We start from the raw sequence: 19,649 nt of genomic DNA, 5'->3' as shown, positions 1-19,649 counted from the left end.
TACATGTGTATACAGGTGACATGGAACAAGTTTAACATTACTTCCTTGATGGTGCTAATTTATTCTGTTAAGTATTTCTCACTATATTCAGATGACCTAATAATTCAGAATATTTTAATTTGTTCATTGAACAAATCTTTGCTAATCCATCCAAACCAGGCATTGCAATTAAAATGAAAAGTAACTTTTTCTTGGTGCATACTTATTTGGGGGGGGAGTCGATGAGTCTAACATTAATGAAATTATTACACAAAACAGATACTTATGAAGAATTCTGAATCAGAAATACACACACAGAGTGCAATGAGGAATTATACTGCTCTGTAAAACTGTAAAATTGGTTCTAATGTCACTGTTGAGATTAGATCATAAAAGGGACTATGACATCTGTCCTTTCTGTTTATTTTTCTTTCTTCTCTCTGATTTATTTTCCCCACACTTTCCAAAATGTATTTAACTTTGAGCACTTCACACAATTTCTAATTTATGATAGAAAGTTGAGTTTTAATTAAATGATCTATGTGGAATTCCTTGAAAGCAGAGACTACATAGTGTTGCCATTTTGGAATTTAACACAATGTTTAGCTTATCATATATACTCAGTAAATAATGGTGTGATGGCTAATAGTTTAGCGTATACTATATAATATTATTTTACTTTCTTTGCTCCCAAGTAACATGGAATTTTCATAGGGTAATAAATTTTTCTGAAAATTTTCTAAGAAATAAGACTACTAGTATTATGGTTTAGGAAGTGGAAACTACTCTTAAAATATTAACTCGATTGGCAGCTGCCTGCCATACTATTCATATGGTGAGTTGACTGGTGAAATTCACATTTATTTCAGCATGTAGTTTAGACTTAGCTATATGTGGTATTGGTTTAAGGTAAGTTGTCTTTGTATATTTTCTACTTCTATTTTTTTTGTCATAAGTGAACATATTAGTTTAGATAGTATTTTTTTAAATTGCTGTTACTATCCTATTTTTTAGAAATTTTGCTGTATTTCTAATATTATTTTTGTTTTTAGTTTGGAGATATTCTTTTTTTTTTTTTTTGTCTTGTTATTATGGCTCCTTGCCCAGTTTTGTTGAATTGAGCTTTCCAGGAATATTCATCAGCTTAATTTTGTAAAATTGCCATACATACATATTTTAATGTAAACTATTTTCATTGTAAGATGCACAGTTGTTTTTAATTACCACTAATAAGGACAAATAGTGCTACCAGTTATAATTGCAAGGTGGCATCAATTAAAAGATATTTCCTGAATTCAGAGACATTAAAATGTAAAAAATTGTATATTTTCCAAGTTATAAAATATTAAAAAAACCTAACGTTACAGCTTAATCAAAAATTTTCTAACCATATATTTACAAAAAGTTATCTAGATGATAATTTTAGACAAATAAATACTCTGTATATATTTAATGTTGAACAATGGCATTGAGTTTTTTTCAAAATTATTTTGAGAGATTTCAAAGTTGTTCCACTAGAATCAAACTCCCCAAAGTTGGTATCTTTGTCTGTTTTGTACATACCCTGAGCACCAAGAAGGAGGCACTCATTAAATATTGCTCAAAGGAATTTAATAGTTAATTCATTACCAATATCATGTCTGTTGTAAGCAAAACCAAATCAAGCAAATAAGAAATATTAATTAGTAAGCTCCTTCTAGAAACCAATTTTTGTTTTTCAAATACCTTGTACTTCACAAAATACACAATTCTTTCTTTTCACTTGTGACTAACATCTCTGAATTTTATTTTCATTAGCATAATGATGGTATTTACAGTGTTATTTAAGTGCCTTTTTGTGAATTATTATGAAATACTTGAATGGCATAATTGGTCATTTATGACTATTCATATTTGTGTGACTTAGAAAATTAAAAGGAAAGCAATCTTTATAAATGCCTTAAAGTAATACACATGGTCCACTTGGTAAAAAATAGTGATCAGTGGGTCAAATATGTAAACAGAGTATTCCTTTCATAGGTCTTTATTGATTCTCATTATTTTTATTGCTTTTTCTGAGATGTATTTTTGGGCTTTGATTATTATTGAGTCTATAATATAGTTGTTCAAATGTGATGTTGTTTAGAAAAATGCTTCTACTTAACTAATCCAGTAATATTCCCAACCCTCACATCTCAACAGTTATATCATTTTTAATTTAAATCTAACAAGAGTTCATTTTGATTCCAAAAATAGAATTGCAGAATGGCGGAGAACTTGGCCTCTGGAACCAGGAACTCTCAGCTGGAAACTTGTCTCTGACTCCTGTTATCTAAATGAACATGGAAATTTAATTAACTACTTTTGTGCACTCTTTTCATCCACATAATGAAATTAGTCCATCTCTTCTAAGGCTTTTATAAGGATTAAATTACACATGTAAAGGTCTTAGATATCCTATCAAAAAGAGATGTTGGTATTGGTTTTACCTTGTTTCCCTCCATATTTACTGTGTCCTTCATTGCCCTAAACTGTATCCTGGCAGAGTGATTTTCATGGTTGTTACTGCTTGGACTAACTTGCCCTCTATGTCTAACTGAATTCACCATTGGAAACAATTAAAATAGAGAGAAAGACAAGGAAAGCAGCACTGAAGTAACCCATTACTCTATTTTCTCACTGCTTACTTGTGGTTTGTAATTTTCTTTTTAATCTTCCTATATGTAAATATTATTGAATGGTATCTCTCCCTTGGCTCTAGGTATTGCCAGATTTGTTGACACTGTTCACTGTGCATGTTCCACCACTGTTCATGGGAGTAAAGATTTGTTGTGTATCTTAGGCCCTGGCATTTCAACACTCCTCACTGATATATTTCTTAAATATTTATTTATTTATGCATACACTAGCTGGGGTGCAAGCCAGAGATGTGGGGGTTGAGTTGGATTAACCAGAGACAGAGTGAGGAACAGAACAGGCAGATCTACTGAAATACACTGCTGAGGGGAACAGCAGGTGAGACAGGAGAGGTGCCATGTGGGTTACTCCCTGGCCAGGGATTGAACTCTTGCTGCAGTGGCTACAGATAACTTCATAGTGCTGAGTCTTAACCCATTGTACCACCAGTGAGGCCCTCTCACTATATTTTTACCCCTACTAATAACTTCAATAATAAAGCCCTTCACTTAACTCTCTGATTTATTTGCCCTTGGGATCATAAACAATGTGTAGTTGAAATATTTATTTTTGCTTATTTGTTTTTTTTTAAATATTGACGTACCACTGGTTTATAATACCAATGTTTCAGTATATTTCAGATGTACATGATTTTATTTTGACATCTGTAATATTATATTATGATCACCACCAAAAGTCTTTTTTCCATCTCTTTGCACTTTTACCAACTCTTATACTCCTTCTCTAATTAACAAGTAAGCAGAAGATATGAAAAGATATTTATCAAAAGAAGACACACAGGGCCTCCCCAGTGGCGCAGCAGTTGAGCGCTGGGTTGTGAAGCTGCCCGCAGCCTCTGCAGCGCCAGTTCGATCCCCGGCTGCTCCCCGGCCACCGAAGGAGGGTCCCACATGGCACGCAGACCTCTCCTGCCTCGTGCTGCTCCCCTCAGCAGTGTTCTTTGGTCCATCTGCCTGCTCTGCTCCCTGCTCTGGCTCTGGTGAATTCTCTCACTCTCCCGCACTTCTGACTGTACCCAGTGATTGTATGTATATATGTATAAATCAATCAATCAATCAATAAATAAATCTTCAAAAAAAAAAAAGAAGACACACAGATGGCCAACAGGCACTTGAGAAGATGATCATCTTCACTTATTATTAGGGATATGCAAATCAAAAACACAATGAGTTATCACCTCACATCTATGAGAATGATTATTATCAGTAAGTCAGGAAGCAAATCTTGAGAGTGTGGAATAAAGGGAACCATTACACACTGGTGGTGGAAATGAAAACTGGTGCAGCCACTATGGAGAACAGTATGGAGATTCTTCAAAACACTGAAAGGAGAAAACCATGTAATCCAGCAATTTCACTTCTGGGTATTTATCCAATGAGAATAGTTACACTAACATAAAGGCTGCATTCATCCATGTGTTCATTGCAGTATTGCTAACAATAACAAAGATGTGGAAGCAACTTATATGTCCATCAATTATTCGGTCACCAAAAAGGAGATCTGACCACAGGTGATGTATGAATGGATTCTGAAGTCACTGTGCTAAGTTAATTAACTCAGACAAAGACAAATACCATAAAATATCACTCAGATGTAGAATCTGGAAAATAACAAAATAAAACAACAACAATAAATTGAAACAGGGCCTCCCTGGTGGAACAGGAGTTTAAGTTATCAAGTGTTATCAAGTTATCGCCAGCCATTGCAGCAGGAGTTCAACCCCCTGAGGGCCAGGGAGCTACCCATATGGCACAGCAGACCTCTCCTGTCTTGCTCGCTGCTCCCCTCAGTGGATTTCAGTAGATCTGCTGCTCTGTTCACCACTCTGTCTTTAGTTAATCCTCTCACCCCCACACCTATGGCCTGCAACCTAGTTCTTGTATGCATAAACAAATAAAAATAAATCTTAAAAAAAATAAATTGAACTCAGACACAGAGAACAGAATGATGGTTCCTAAAGAAGGGAAGATGGAAGAGTAAGCACAAATGGGCAAAGGGGGGTCAAAAGACATATACTTCCTGTTATAAAATAAATAATGGGGATGCAATGTAAAACATGGTGACTATAGTTAATAATACTGTATTGTATATTTGAAAATTGTTAAGACTAGAGATCTTAAAATATATGATTATAAGAAAAATACTTATGATAATACTTGTGGTGATGGATGTTAATTAGACTTATTTGGGTTATCATTTTCTTATATATATATAAATAATCAAAATGCTTATATAGTATATTTTACATGGATATAAGTTATATTATAATTATATCTCAATAAAAACCATATGAACATTAAATCAGTGAAGTCTCAATTAACCTTTGTTTTAAACTGATCAAATAAATTTCCTAAGAAGGGAAAGGGTGGGGAGAGGAGTATGGGACTAGCAAAAAATTGCAGCTAGAATGGAATAAACCCTGAGGTACCTTTTCTCAGAGACCTTATACATGGAACTTCCTTTTTCTCTTCTCTGAAGTGTTGGAAGTAAGCAGTTAGAATACAGGGTCATGGTGTTTAAGTGATCAAATAAAGTCCCATTTAGATTAAATATGAGTTTCAGGGTTTATAGGTCATCAACATTTTGAACTTGCTAGGTGGATTGAAAGGGGAGTGATTCTCATGTTAGGACAGAAGAAGACTGGAAGGGCATACAAGAACTAGATCTGAAAAAGTACTTGCAAGATATTAAAAAAGACACTGGTTGGTTTCCACTCAAATAAGAATTATAGGAAGATTCAGAAAAGCTATCTAATTTTCAAACATAATGACTATATATTGTGGGAGTGTAAAACTTTTTACTCAACTGGCTACTCAACTGACAAATCCATATTGCATCACAGAAGATTTAGCGGAAACACTGTTAACCCAATACACCATGAACCAAACCATGTTTAGGATCTATGAAGTCCTGTGTTTGTAGGAAACTGACTACTGAGTCATGAATATGACTGTGGAGCATGCAGGCACTAACACTGTGTGAAGTCGTGCCATTTCATACACAAAATAGCAATTATTTTGTTCATCCTGGAAATTAATAATTGGCCCTATAAAGCTTTTTCAATATAAGGCATTTTCAACTTATTCAGAGTAAATCATTTCCAAATCAAGTAAAACACTATAGATACCTCAATTTTCACATTTATCACAGTAAGAATAGAGATGCTATAATGCAATGTTAAGAGGGAAACTTAGTAGATTGGGAGTCAGACTTCCTGTACATGAATGTTAACTCCATCTGTCACTTATTATCTATATAATCTTCTTCAATTGTTTTTCATCCTCTGGTCATCTTAGTTTCCTCTCTCACATTTTTGGGATCAGATTAGTATCTATTTCATGAAAATACAGTGAGGACTATATGAGATTAACTGTAGATTCCCTGGCTGCTTCATTGTATGTGCATTCTCTAATAAGAGTCTATGCATGCATTGACATTTGATCGACTATAAAATGAACTGTAGAGAGGTGTACATATACCTATGTATACATATACCTATGTAGGCATATTTATATATATATATACCTATACGTGTGCATTTTACTATGTATTATATATAAAAATCTCTGAAGTATATCATATAATTATTTTTAAATATTTTATTAATGACTAAAGAAGGTTAAGTTGCCTTAGAAATATGAATCTTATGGACAAAATGAATGTACATGGATTTCTTTTATTACAATTGTTACCTAAGGGTCCAAGTTAATCACTAGAGAAGAAACTATTACATTACCGTATTTTAAATATTTGCTATTTTTAATATTAGCTCATCAATGCAAATTCATATCTAAATCCTTGGGGATATAAGGAATCACCTTCATATATAAGTTGTGAAGTATTTTTAATATTATTATTTACCAAAAAGTGAAAATCTTATTGAAACAATATCTAGAAATAATCACTTGAGTTTCATTTTGTAGAATATCACAGATCCTTCTCTTAGACATGAAATAATGTTGTATATTTAATTTGTATTAAACAATGTACAAAGGGCAGTCCCTGCTATTATGACCTTTGATAAATATCTAATTACCACAAACATGTCCAAACAGACTGCTGCTTCATTTTATTATTAATTATGCATTTTAACCCATACAAAAGCTTTTTTTTTTTAATTTTTTTTTATTAAGGCATGTTTTATTTATTTATTTGTTTGTTTGTTTGTTTGTTTATACATGCACTGGGTACATTCAGAAGCGTGGGAGGGTGAGAGAATTCACCAGAGCCAGAGCGGGGAGCAGAGCAGGCAGAAGGACAGAAGTACACTGCTGAGGGGATCAGCGGGCAGCAGGAGAGGTCTGCGCGCCATGTGGGACCCTCCTCTGGTGGCCGGGGAGCAGCCGGGGATCAAACCGGTGCTGCAGAGGCCGCGGGCAGCTTCGCAACCCAGTACTCAACCGCTGAGGCCTGATACATACAAAAGCTTTTTATGTTTTTATGCTTCACGGGTTTTAGGCAATACTTATTTGACTATTTGTTAAGAATATTCCTATTTAATTCCTATTTTATGTTATGAGATAAATAATAATAATATACAATAACAATAGTAGTTTTATTTATTGATTTTCCAAAAAGTAAGTGAAATTGTAATCACTTTTCCTATGTACTCCCACTAAATATTCAAAGAACACTAGTTAGTAAGCTCCATAAAGAAGGAATCATATCTTTCTATTTTATTCATCAGTACTCCTCATCACTGTGATTGAATACAATAAAAACTCTATAAATATTTGTTAAGTAATAGTTGATCTTTTCTTTGAAAGGTCTATAGTAGAAAGGTATTATCTTAGTTTGCAAATGTTTTTGTAATACTTATTGCATTACATTTTATCAAACCTATCCTCATTTGGCATTTATTTCTTCTCTAGTGGTGAACACAAACACTCAAGTCACTTCGGTAATAAGAGCAATATATGTTTATTGACTTTTTCTTTGAGATTTATATTTCTAAGTCAATTTAACCTCATTTAAGAGAAAAAACCTTCATCATGTGTAGAAAACTGTAAAAGAGTAGAAATTGGACCTAACATGCCCAAGTTACTGATACAAGCACTGTAATTAAAAAATAAAACTTGCAAGAATCAGATTCTGATCCACAAAAATTGAAAGCTTGAAAATATGACCATTAGATATATATTAGTATGCATGCTCAAGATTTGTTAGATGTGCCCTTTAGATTAAGGCATCTGTTAATAAATCATAAAGAAATTAAGTGTAAATAACCTGTAGAAGCCAAAAACCACAAGACTCAGGTCAAACTTACCAGAACAGTCACTACACGTAGAACTACTCCACGCATGTTATTCTCCAGTTTCTTGTCAGTCAGTGACCCATTCAACCCTGTTACAGGATTCCAGCACCCAAGCTGAAAAATAAAATAGCTTGATTACTTATCTGCCTGGAGAATAGTACAGTCATCTAAGTATAGACCCTTCAGAGAACTGTGTGATAGTCCTTGGAGTAACTAGTATAGGAAGGGTCCTTCACAGGTTTTCCCTTTTCAGAGCAAATAAGGTAATCAAAAATGCCATTTTCTGCCCTTAAATATCATCACATGGATTATGACAGTACCCAATATGCTTTAGGAGATTTATAAGGACATTTGGCTTAATGAGGAGATATAAATACACCAATAACTCATTTCCAGTGATACACTAATTGGAAAAATAATAGCATATATAATTCTAGCATAATGTCTATTCTAATTTAGCAATCACTGCACAAGTAGATTTTCTTACAGAGTCAATGGTTTTAATTAGGTCTTACGCTGCTTTTATTGGGAAAAAAACTAAGATTTTTAATGTGGGTAGTTACTGCTTTTGAGGAAAAATTCATGTGTATGACTTTGTTGATCTCAATAGTCACATACATAAACTATATAATTTGCCCTTTTTTTGTCAGAGCTATCAATTTGTTTGAAAGATTTTGACATCAGTTTTTCCCTTTATCTTGCAGTGATTCAATTATCTTTATTCTCCAAAATTTTTGTTTAAATATACACACTTATACAGTTCTGTTCTCTTGTAATATCCAAATCTAAGGGCTACCAGTTTTTAAATTACTCCCTATAAATTGGAAAGATGATAAAAATGATGATGTTCGACTCAGAAATAAGGAGAAAGGAGATGCAGTGACTTGATTTAGCAGATAACTGCTCAAGGAAAAAAAGCCTCAGCACAAGGATAATGTTGTAACACATATCATGGGAAGAAACATCATGTTATTAATCCTGAGGTCAAATCTGTGACCTTTCACTTTTGGAAACTTAGATAAATTTGCACACTTTCAAAATGTAACAGATCTTAGTCATATTAGGAGAGTTGTTTCATTAGCTGAATCGTTTATGGGGGCTCCTGGTTATTTGTGCAGCTTCCTCCTAAAGAATGATTTATTTTCTTGTATTATTACACATTGCTTTAGACTTTTTAAAGTCATTAACATATTGGCAAGTCTCCCTCAAAATAAACATTTTTGTTACCTCCTGTTAAAGTTCAAGTTTCTTTTTGCACTCCCCAAAAGAAACTTAATTGAGATAACTAAATCTTACATAATATATCTTAAAAGAAGATATCTCGCAGTATAAACAAAAGTCCAGCACTTTCCATGTTAAAATCATTTGGAAAATACTGCTAATTGTTGGCTTCAGCTGTAAAAGCAAAGCACATTAAATTCATAGAAGGGTATGTCATTTTTAGTTACATAAAAGTCTAATTAGAACTTAGATCCAATTAACAAATCCAAATGTGTTGAAAGTCTAATTATCAGAGATATTGTAGGCCTCATGACAAATTTAAAACTTTATAAGACTTCTTTGAGGTTTTGTTCTCTTCTGAGGTCATCCAAAGTCTATCCTCAATTACATTCCTTGATAGGCACTTTTTCTAATTACTTCTACAAGAAGATTTTTAGTCCCTAAAGCAAATATTAATGGAAAAATGATCCGTAACATTAGGAGTTAAATTTCCAAGGTACTATCCAACTTTTCCATTATGTTACTGATTTCTAATGAGTAGCTTTTAGGATATCATCTTGTTCATGATAAAGATATTTAAATTGCAAAAATAAACCAGGGATTTCTTTTTTGTCTCCCTTGGAATTGTTATTTAAGTTTGCCTAGATAAATGACATCTATCTAATAATACCAATTTTTGCTGTGCTAACTAGTCATAATATTAATTAAAAGAAAAACATCACAACCTAAAGAGCAGTTTCTGCACTGTATAAACATTTAAAATATATAATTTTCAGGTCTCCCCTAGTGGCGCAGAGGTTGAGCACTGGGCTGCAAAGCTGCCCACAGCCTCTGCACCAACGGTTTGATCCCTGGCCACCAGCAGGGTTCCCACATGGCGCAACAGACTTCTCCTGCCAAGCCCGCTGCTCCCCTCAGCAGTGTATTTTGTCAGTCTGCCTGTTCTGTTCCCCGCTCTGGCTCTGATGAATTCTCTCACCCTCCTGTTCTTCTGACTGTACCCAGTGCTTGTATAAATAAATAAATATTTAAAAAAAAAGTAGCTTTGCAGTACATTCCAGCCTCATGCAGGCATAAATAAATAAATACTAAATAAATAAATAAATAAATAATTTTCAGTTTCTTAAGTTTTATCTCCTTTATAACTGGAGTTGATAGTTAAAAAATTCTTTTAATTTTTAAAATATTTTAATTTATTTGTTTATTTTTTAAGATTTATTTATACATTTACACAAGATCTGGGGTACAGGCCAGATGCACTGGAGGGTGAGTAGATTCCTCAGAGACAGCGTGGGGAACAGAACAGGCAGATTGACGAAATACACTGCTGAGGGGAGTAGCGGGCAAGACAGGAGAGGTCTGCCGCACAATGTGGGACCCTTGCTGGCTGGTTGGGATCAAACCAGTGCTGCAGAGGCTGCAGAAGCTGCAGGCGCTCAACTGCCTGCACCACCAGGGGAGGCCCAGAAGATTTTTATTTATTTATGCATATAAGAACTGGGATGTAAGCCAGAAGTGTTGGGGGGGGGGCAGTGAGAAGATTCACCAGAGAGAGTGGGGAGCAGAACAGGCAGACTGACTAAATTATATTTCTGAGGGGAACAGGAAGCAAGACAGGAGAGGTCTATGCCATTTGGGTAACTCCCTGGTCAACCAGGGATGGAACTTGTGCTGCAGTGGCTGGCAGTAGCTCGATAGCACTGTGTTTAACCCCTGCGCCACCAGGGAGAACCTAGTTTAAAAATTCTAAAACATTCCAGTGTTTGCAATTTCTAAATAACATCTATCAAAAAGCATCTGGAGAAAATGAACTAGGTAGAATAAATCTTGTCTTCAGACCAAGGCAGTAACTTTAAACATTACTTGTACCATTTATGATGTTTCTTCACATTTTAATTTTTTTCAGGTTATTTTACACACATATTATGGCATAGTTCCCTCTAAATTTGATGAGTCTTTTCATTTTTCTGTGTCCACAGAAATAGAACAAATAATCATAAAGTAAGTATAGAACCACAAAATATTCCACCTGGTGGTGCAGGTGGTTGAGCGCAACACTGTGAAGCTGTTGGCAGCCTCTGCAGTGCCGGTTAGATCCCCACTAGCCTTGGAGCAACCCACATGGTGAGCAGACATCTCCTGCCGCACCCGCTGATCCCCTCAGCAGCGTATTTCATCAGTCGGCCTGTTCTCTCTCTCACCCCCCCCCCCCGCACATCTGGCCTATACCCCGGTTCCTGTATAAATAAAATAAATCTTAAAAAAAAAAAAAAGTAAATACGTGCAGAACAATAAAGCAGAATAGAAAACCCAGAAATAAACTCATACATATATGGCCGCTTAGTTTATGACAATGGAGTCCAGGATATACAATGAGGAAAGGATAATCTTTTAAATAAATAGTATTGTGAAAACTAGGTTGCCACATATAAAAGAATTAAAATGAAAATGTGTATACCATACTATAGAATAAATCAAGAAATGAACTGAAGAACTAAAAAGTTAACTCAAACTGGATTAATGCCTTATTTTTTTTTTTTTATAATTTTTTTTTATAGAGGCATGTTTTTATTTATTTATTTATTTGTTTGTTTGTTTTGTTTGTTTATACATGCACTGGGTACAGTCAGAAGCGCGGGAGGGTGAGAGAATTCACCAGAGCCAGAGCGGGAGGCAGAGCAGGCAGAAGGACCGAAGTACACTGCTGAGGGGAGCAGCGGGCGGCAGGAGAGGTCTGCGCGCCATGTGGGACCCTCCTCTGGTGGCCGGGGAGCAGCTGGGGATCGAAACGGCGCCTCAGAGGCCGCGGGCAGCTTCGCAACCCAGCACTCAACCGCTGCGCACTGGGGAGGCCCATGACTTATTTTTTAAAATATTTATTTGTTTATGCACATTAGAACTGGAGTACAGGTGAGAGGTGAGGTGGTAAGAGGATTTACCAGAGACAGAGTGAGGACAGAAAAGGCAGACTGACTGAAAATACTGCTTAGGGGAGTAGCAAGAGAGTCAGGAGGGGTCTGCTGCACCACGTGGGTAGCTCCCTGGCTGGGGATTGAACTTGTGCTGCAGTGGCTATGGATAGCTTCATGGGTTGCGTCTTAATCCCTTGTGCACCAGGGAGGCCCCTGGGTTAAAGACTAATTGTATGACCTTATACTATAAAAATTTGAAGAAAACATAAGTGGTAAGCTCCTTATCATCCTTGGCAGTGTTTGGTGATGATACTTTGTATCTTTCTTCAAAAGCAAAGGCAGTAAAAATAACAATAAACAAATGGGGCAATGGCAAACTAAAAAAATGTCTGCACAGGAAAAGATGACCAAAAACAAAGCAACCTACTAAATTGGAGAAAACATTTGTACACTATATCTTATCATGAATTAATATTCAAAATATATTTTAAAAATATCACACAACTCAATAGGAAAACAAAGGGATCTTATTTTTTAAGGTGGGCAAAACCTGGGCCTCCCTGGTGGCACAAGGGTTAAAGATAGCACTATCAAGCTAGCCCCAACCACTACAGCATTAGTTCAATCCCCAGCCAGCCAGTGAGCAACCCACATGGCACAGCAGACCTCCCCTGCTTCAACCCCTGCTTCCCTCAGCAGTGTATTTCAGTAGATCTGCCTGTTCTGTGCCCCACTGTCTCTGGTGAATCCTCTCACCCCCCACACCTCTGGCTTACACCCCAGTTCTTGTATGCATAAATAAGTAAATCTTTAAAAAATGGGAAAACCCACTGCTGTGATTAGGCATTTAGGTTTTTTCCACAACCTTTCTATTGTAAACAGGGCTCCGATGAACATAGGAGTGCATAGATTGCTTTGAATTAATGATTTTGTATTCTACAGTTAGATACTTAGGAATGGAATTACTGGATCATATGGTATATCTATTTGTAATACTCTGAGTAACCTCTATACTGTTTTCTATGGGGACGGGACCAGTCAACATTCCCAGCAATACTATACAAGGATTCCTTTCTCTTCACATCTTCACATTTTATATATATATACACACACACATATACATATACATACATATATGCATACACATGTAAATGATTATTCCTGAAGTGACGTGGTATCTTATTGTGGTTTTGATTTGTATTTTCCTGATGTGATGTTGAATGTATTTTCAAGTGCCTGTTTGTGTGGTCATTTGTGTGTCTTCTTTGTAGAAATGTCTGTTTAGTTCTTCAGTTTATTTTTTGATTGATTTTATTTATTTATTTTTTAAATAATAAATTTTATTTTTATATTCCCCATACAATTGCAGCCCCCCCATTCTGACCCCAATCCCTCCCCTCCCGCCCCCGCCCCCCTAAAAGTGTCTCTGGTTCATAGTTTTTTGTTGATTTTGATTTTCACTTTCTTATAGTTATTCATTTTCCTGGTCCCTTATTTAAGTTTTCTAGATTCCTGCTATGAGTGAGACCATCCGGTATTTTTCTTTTTCTTTCTGGCTTATTTCGCTGAGCATGATCCCTTCCAGCGCCATCCATGTTGCTGCAAATTGCATGTGTTTATCTTTTTTGAATGCTGAGTAATATTCCATGGTATATATGTACCACATCTTCTTGATCCAGTCATCTATTTTTGGGCATTTGGGTTGTTTCCAAAGCTTAGCTATTGTAAACAGTGCTGCTATAAACATAGGGGTACAGGTGTTGTATGAAGACGTGGCACATGAATACAATGAAATACTACTCAGTATTAAAATAAAAAGTTGAATATGTTCCATTTCCAACAATATGAATGAAACTGGAGTGAAATAAGACAGAAATAAGTGAAAATAAGTGAAATAAGACAGAAGGGGAAAGAAAAATACTGGATGATTTCACTCATACGTAGAATATAGAGAAAAACAGCAAAGGAACAGAAAAAACTAAACCAAAATGAAACTTAGAAGTATGACTGAAGAATTGAGGCTATGGAGAGGGAGGAAAGCTATATTGAGGGATGGGGGAAAGGGTGAAGTGGCTCAAAGGTTTAGGGAAAAAGACTTTTAGTGATTTGATGATGGGGGTGGTATGGTATCACACATTTGAGGAGCTGTCAACCTAGTTACCGAAATCATAATACAGTATTGTGAAAGTAAAACAAAAAAATGGCAAAATATCTGAATTGATATTTTCCAAAGGAGACAAATAGATCACCAACTGATACATGAAGAGAAATTCAACATCACTAATTTTCATGGAAATGCAAATAAAAACCACAATGAGATATCATGTGTACTTGTTAGAATGACTATTATCAAAGACAAAAAATGACAAATGTTGGTAAGAATGTTGAGCAAAGGAACCCTCTGCATTGTTAGTAGAAATAAAAATTGGCGTGCTCACTATAGAAAACACTAGGGAGATTCCTCAAATTAATGAAAAGATAGAACTACCCTGTGGCCAAGAGATTCTATTTCCATGCATTTACCAAAAGAAAATGAAAACACTGTATCAAGGAGATTTATGCACCATCACCTCCCACATTTATTGTAACATTATTTTCAACAGATAAGATATGGAAACACTGTGTGGCCCACAAAGGATAAATGGGTAAAGAAAAATATAACATACATGTGTATGCATGTGCACAGATTAGTATTCATTTGTAAGAAAGAGAAAATTCTGACATGGATATAAAATTTGTCAGACAAAGGCAAATACCATATGATCTCATATGTGGAATCTAGTAAACAAACAAACAAAAAAGCAACAAACATAATATTCATAGAAAAAATAGACTGGAATTACAGTTGCCATTGGTGAAAGGTGGGGGAAAGGAAATTGGAAGAAGATGATGAAATGGTATTTTTCTACTTACGTGATAAATTAGTACTAAGAATATAATTTACATTACATGTGGCTACAGCTAATATTGCTGTATAGTATATAGAAAAACATCTTAAGAAAAATCCTAAGAGTTCTCATCACAAGGTGAATTTTTTTCATTTTCTTTTTTATATTCTTTTTATTGTATATAAATATTAGAAGATAGATATTAGTTGAAATTGTTGTGGTAACATTTCCAAAATACGTAAATCAAAACATCATATCATATGTCTTAAATTTTGTGATACAGGGCCTCCCTTGGTGGCGCAGGCAGTTGAGTGCTGTGCTGTGAAGCTGTCCTTAGCCTCTGCAGCGCTTGTTTGATCCTGGCCGGCGAGGGTCCCACATGGGGCAGCAGACCTCTCCTTTCACGCCCACTGCTCCCCTCAGCAGTGTATTTCATCAGTCTGCCTGTTCTGTCCCCAGCTCTGTCTCTGGTGAATCCCCTAGCCCTCCCTCCCATCTGGCCTGTACCCCGGTTCTTGTATAAATAAATAAAAAATAAATAAATACATCTTTAAAATAATTTGTGAGGGCCCCCCCTGGTGGTGCAATGGTTGAGCGTTGGGCTGCGAAGCTGCCCACAGCCTCTGCAGTGCCGGTTCAATCCCCTGCAACAGGTGACAGTCCCACATGGCAAGCAGACCTCTCCTGCCAAACCCACTGCTCCCCTCACCAGTGTGCTTTGGTCCTTCTGCCTGTTCTCCCTCCCACACTTCTGACTATACCCATTGCTTGTATAAATAAATAAATGAAATCTTAAAAAATAATAAAAATAATAAAATAAAATAATTTGTGATATATGTAAAATTCCTCTCAATAAAACTGGAAAATGATTAATGAGGAAATAAATAAGAGCAATCTTTGGTGTACAGAAGAAATATTGATAACCCACATTTTAAAAATTGTTTCTCAAGTTTTATGTTTTCTTAATTTCTATTTATATCTACTTTTCTCCCTGATATTCAGTTCAAAGTAATCTGTTTGATTGTATAACTTACTCAAATGGTAAGTAATACAAGTTACCTAAATTCACATAGATCCAATTTGAATTTGTATGTACAATAGGTCATGTTCCTTGTAGCATCAAAGCTGACAAACAGTGTTTGATAAAAACTACAAAAAAATTACTTATGTTCAAGTGTGAGGCATATCTAACAACTTCTCTGGTTTAATTGCTTGAATTTTCACTAACTGTTGTAGACAAGTCCACAGAGACATCACTGAAGGCAATTACATGGTGTTTTATTCTAGGTATTTTATGGTTTCAGGTAATACATTCCAAGTCTTTAAATCATTTGGAGTTAATTTTTCTTCTATATGGGATAATAGTGGTTGAGTTTCATTCTTTCATATGTGGCTTCCAGTTTTGCTTCACCATTGATTGCACTGTCATTACTTTCTCTAGTGTATAATATTGGCTTCTCTGTAGATTACCTGTCCATATAATTATAGGTTTATTTCTGGGTTCTCAATTCTACTCCACTTGTCTGCATGTCTGCTTTTAGTCTTCCACCATACTGTTTAGATTACTGTGTCTTTGTAGTATAATTTGAATCCTGAGTGTGATACCACCACCTCCACATTTTCATCAGGATTGCATTTGTTCTTTTGTGATTCTACATAATGTTTGGCAATGTTTGTAATGTTTCCTTTATAAAAAGTATTTATTTATTTATGCATACGAGAACTAGGGTATAGGCCAGAGGTATGTGAAGTGAGAGGATTCACCAGAGACAGTGGGGAATAGAACAGACAGACTGGCTGACATACACTGGTGAGGGGAGCAGCAGGCGAGAAAGGAGAGGTCTGCTGCACCATGTGGGTAGCTTGCTGGCCAGCCAGGGATTGAACTTGTGCTGCAGAGGCTGAGGATAGCTTCATACTGCTGTGTTTAACCCCTTGTGCCAGAAGTGAGGCCCACTTCTTATTTTTCTTGAGAAGCCCCTTGAAACTTTGAAAGGAATTGCAATAAATCAGTACATTGCTTTGGGCAAAATGGCCATTTTACAAATGTCAATTCTTCCAATCCATGGAAACATCTTTCCATTTCTTGGTGTCTTCTTATATTTCTTTCAAGAATGTCTTATAGTTTTCATTGTTCAGGTAGTTCACCTCCTTTTTAAAAATTTACTCCCAGGTATTTAATTATTATTTTTTTAAAGATTTATTTATTTATTTATACAAGCACTGGGTATAGTCAGAACCACGGGAGGGTGAGAGAATTCACCAGAGCCAGAGTGGGGAGCAGAACAAGCAGAATGACAAAATACACTGTTGAGGGGAGCGGCCGGTGTGGCAGGAGAATTCTGTGCGCCATGTGGGACCCTTGCCCAGCGGCCAGGGATCTAACCTGCACTGCAGAGGCTGTGGGTAGCTTTGCAGCCCAGCGCTCAACCACTGCACCACTGGGGAAGCCCAGGTATTTAATTATTTTTGATGCAATCATGAAAGGGATGGTTTTCTTGCTTTCTTTCTTCCAACTCATTGCATACAGAGATGTAATTGATTTTTATAAATTGATTTTGTAGCGTGATATTTTACTGTATTGAGGTATTCTTTCTAGCAGGTTTTTTTTTTTTTAGTGGATTCTATAGGGTTTGCCATGCATATATCATGTCATCTGCAAATAGTGATAGTTTTAACTCTTCTAAATGCACCTGCATTAAACTAAAATACATATACACAGCAAAAGAAACTATGTCTAAAACAATAATACACCCTACAAAATGGGAGAAAATATTTGTACAACATGCATCTGACAAAAGGTTAACAGCCATAATCTATAAATAACTTATACAACAACAACAAAATAAGATAACTAACTGAATCTTAAAATGGATGATATCTTAATAGACAATAGACACTTCTCCAACAAAGACTTACAGATAGCCAACAGGCACACAAAAGAATGTCACTCATCACTTATCATCAGGAGAATAAAGATTGATACCACAATGAGATATCATCTCACACCTGTGTGAATGGTTAATATCAAAAAGACCAAAACAAAACAAAACAAACAAAAGAAAGTATTGTCAAGAATGTGAGAAAAAAGTACCTACCACCTTATACTTGTAATGGTAATGTAGACTAGACCAGTCCATGCAAAAACAGTATGACAGATTCTCAAAATATAAAAAATAGATCCACCATACCATCCAGCAATTCCACTCCTGAGTATCTACCAAAAGAGTGCAAAACCACTAATTTGAAAGGATTTGTGCACTCCTATATTCATCTCAACACTATTTACAGTATACAAGTTATGGAAACAACCAAGGTCCCAGAAGAGTGGATTAAGAACAGAAGAATGTATTAAGAAGATGTGGTATATAAACAAAAGAATATACTAATTTATATACATACAAACAAACACTTGTCTTTTGAGACAACATGGATAGAAATCAAGTGGATAATACTGAGTGAAATAAGTCAGAAGGAAAAAGACAAATATCAGATAATTTCACTTTTATGTGGAATGTAGAGAAATCCACCAAGGGTCAGACAAAACCAAACCAGAAACAGACCCTAGAAATCTAACTCTATAAATGAGACTAACAGAGGGATAGAAAGAAGGTGGAGAACAAAGTGTAGAAGGACACAGTGACTATGGGGGAGAACAATGGGCTTTAGTCTCTAATAAGAACATTATATTTTTCTATTAATATTTTAATATTTAATGATTGCAGCTAGTAATAAATTGCTGGATTTTCTTCTCTTTTATTCCCTTCTACTTTGCAATATTTTAAATGTTCATTTAAAAATCACATTAGGCAGACCAGGTGCGCAGGGAGTGTGTCCCGCATCGCCATTTTAGAACAGGGACATTTCATCAGTAAAGACTGCTTGAAACCAGCAGAAGTCTCCCTGAGGAGCCAGAGGTGAGCTGGGAAGTTCCCCATGCCAGGCCCCTACTGGACTGCAGTCCCAGCCCAGAGCTGGAGCGGGAACCCACTGCCAGGGAAGACCAGGCACACAGGGGAGCGTGTCCCCGCATGGGCATTTTAGAACATGGGCCTTTCTTCACTAAAGACTGCTTGAAACCAAAAAATGGCTCCCGGAGGAGCCAGAGGGGAGCGGAGAAGTTCACCCAACATGCCAGCCAGTCCTAACAACAGAGTGTTCCAATGCATATGGCAAATTAGAAAACAGACAGTACGGAGTAGAAAAACCACACACAACCTAGCAACTCCTCAGGAAAAAAGCACACCACAAAAAGAAAAACACCCCCCAGATTGCAACAACAGTAAGTTGGAAGAACTTCTGAGTCTTCCAGAAAGAGAATTTAAAATTGCCATGATTAAAAACTGACAGAAGTCATAAAGGAAAACAATGATAAGGGAAAAATAATTAATGATCAGAAGAATGAAATTGAGTACCTAAAGAGGGAAGTAAAAGAAATGCAAGAGATCAAAAAATTAATGGAGGTGCTAAAGAAATCTGGGAAAAGCAATGAAAGCAGAATAGATGAAATGGAAGAATGAATAAGTACTCTTGAAGACACAGAAATAAAAAGAACCAAAACAGAAAAGGAAAGAGAAGTACGAAGGAAAAAGACCAAAGAAAGACTTCGGGAACTCTCTGACTCCATGAGGAAAGGAAATATAAGAGTAATAGGAATCCCAGAAGGAGAGGAGAGAGATGTAGGAACAGAGAAAATATTCAAGGAGGTAATTGAAGAGA

At 35.9% G+C, this 19,649-nt stretch overlaps 1 protein-coding gene across 1 annotated transcript in view; it reads right to left on the bottom strand.

The window, feature by feature from the left end:
- The window catches only part of GRID2 (glutamate ionotropic receptor delta type subunit 2), a 1,708,541-nt gene that overhangs the window by 429,993 nt on the left and 1,258,899 nt on the right, over positions 1 to 19,649 (bottom strand). Inside the window, exon 9 of the mRNA XM_037529328.2 lies at positions 7,922 to 8,023. Within this exon, the coding sequence (XP_037385225.2) occupies positions 7,922 to 8,023 (102 nt within the window). The remainder of the gene's footprint in view (positions 1 to 7,921; positions 8,024 to 19,649) is intronic.

This window comes from Talpa occidentalis, unplaced genomic scaffold (genome assembly GCF_014898055.3).
Source record: "Talpa occidentalis isolate TD23 unplaced genomic scaffold, MPIMG_talOcc4v2.1 talOcc4.6, whole genome shotgun sequence".
NCBI lineage: Eukaryota > Metazoa > Chordata > Mammalia > Eulipotyphla > Talpidae > Talpa > Talpa occidentalis.
This window is presented reverse-complemented; position numbering and strand designations above follow the sequence as displayed.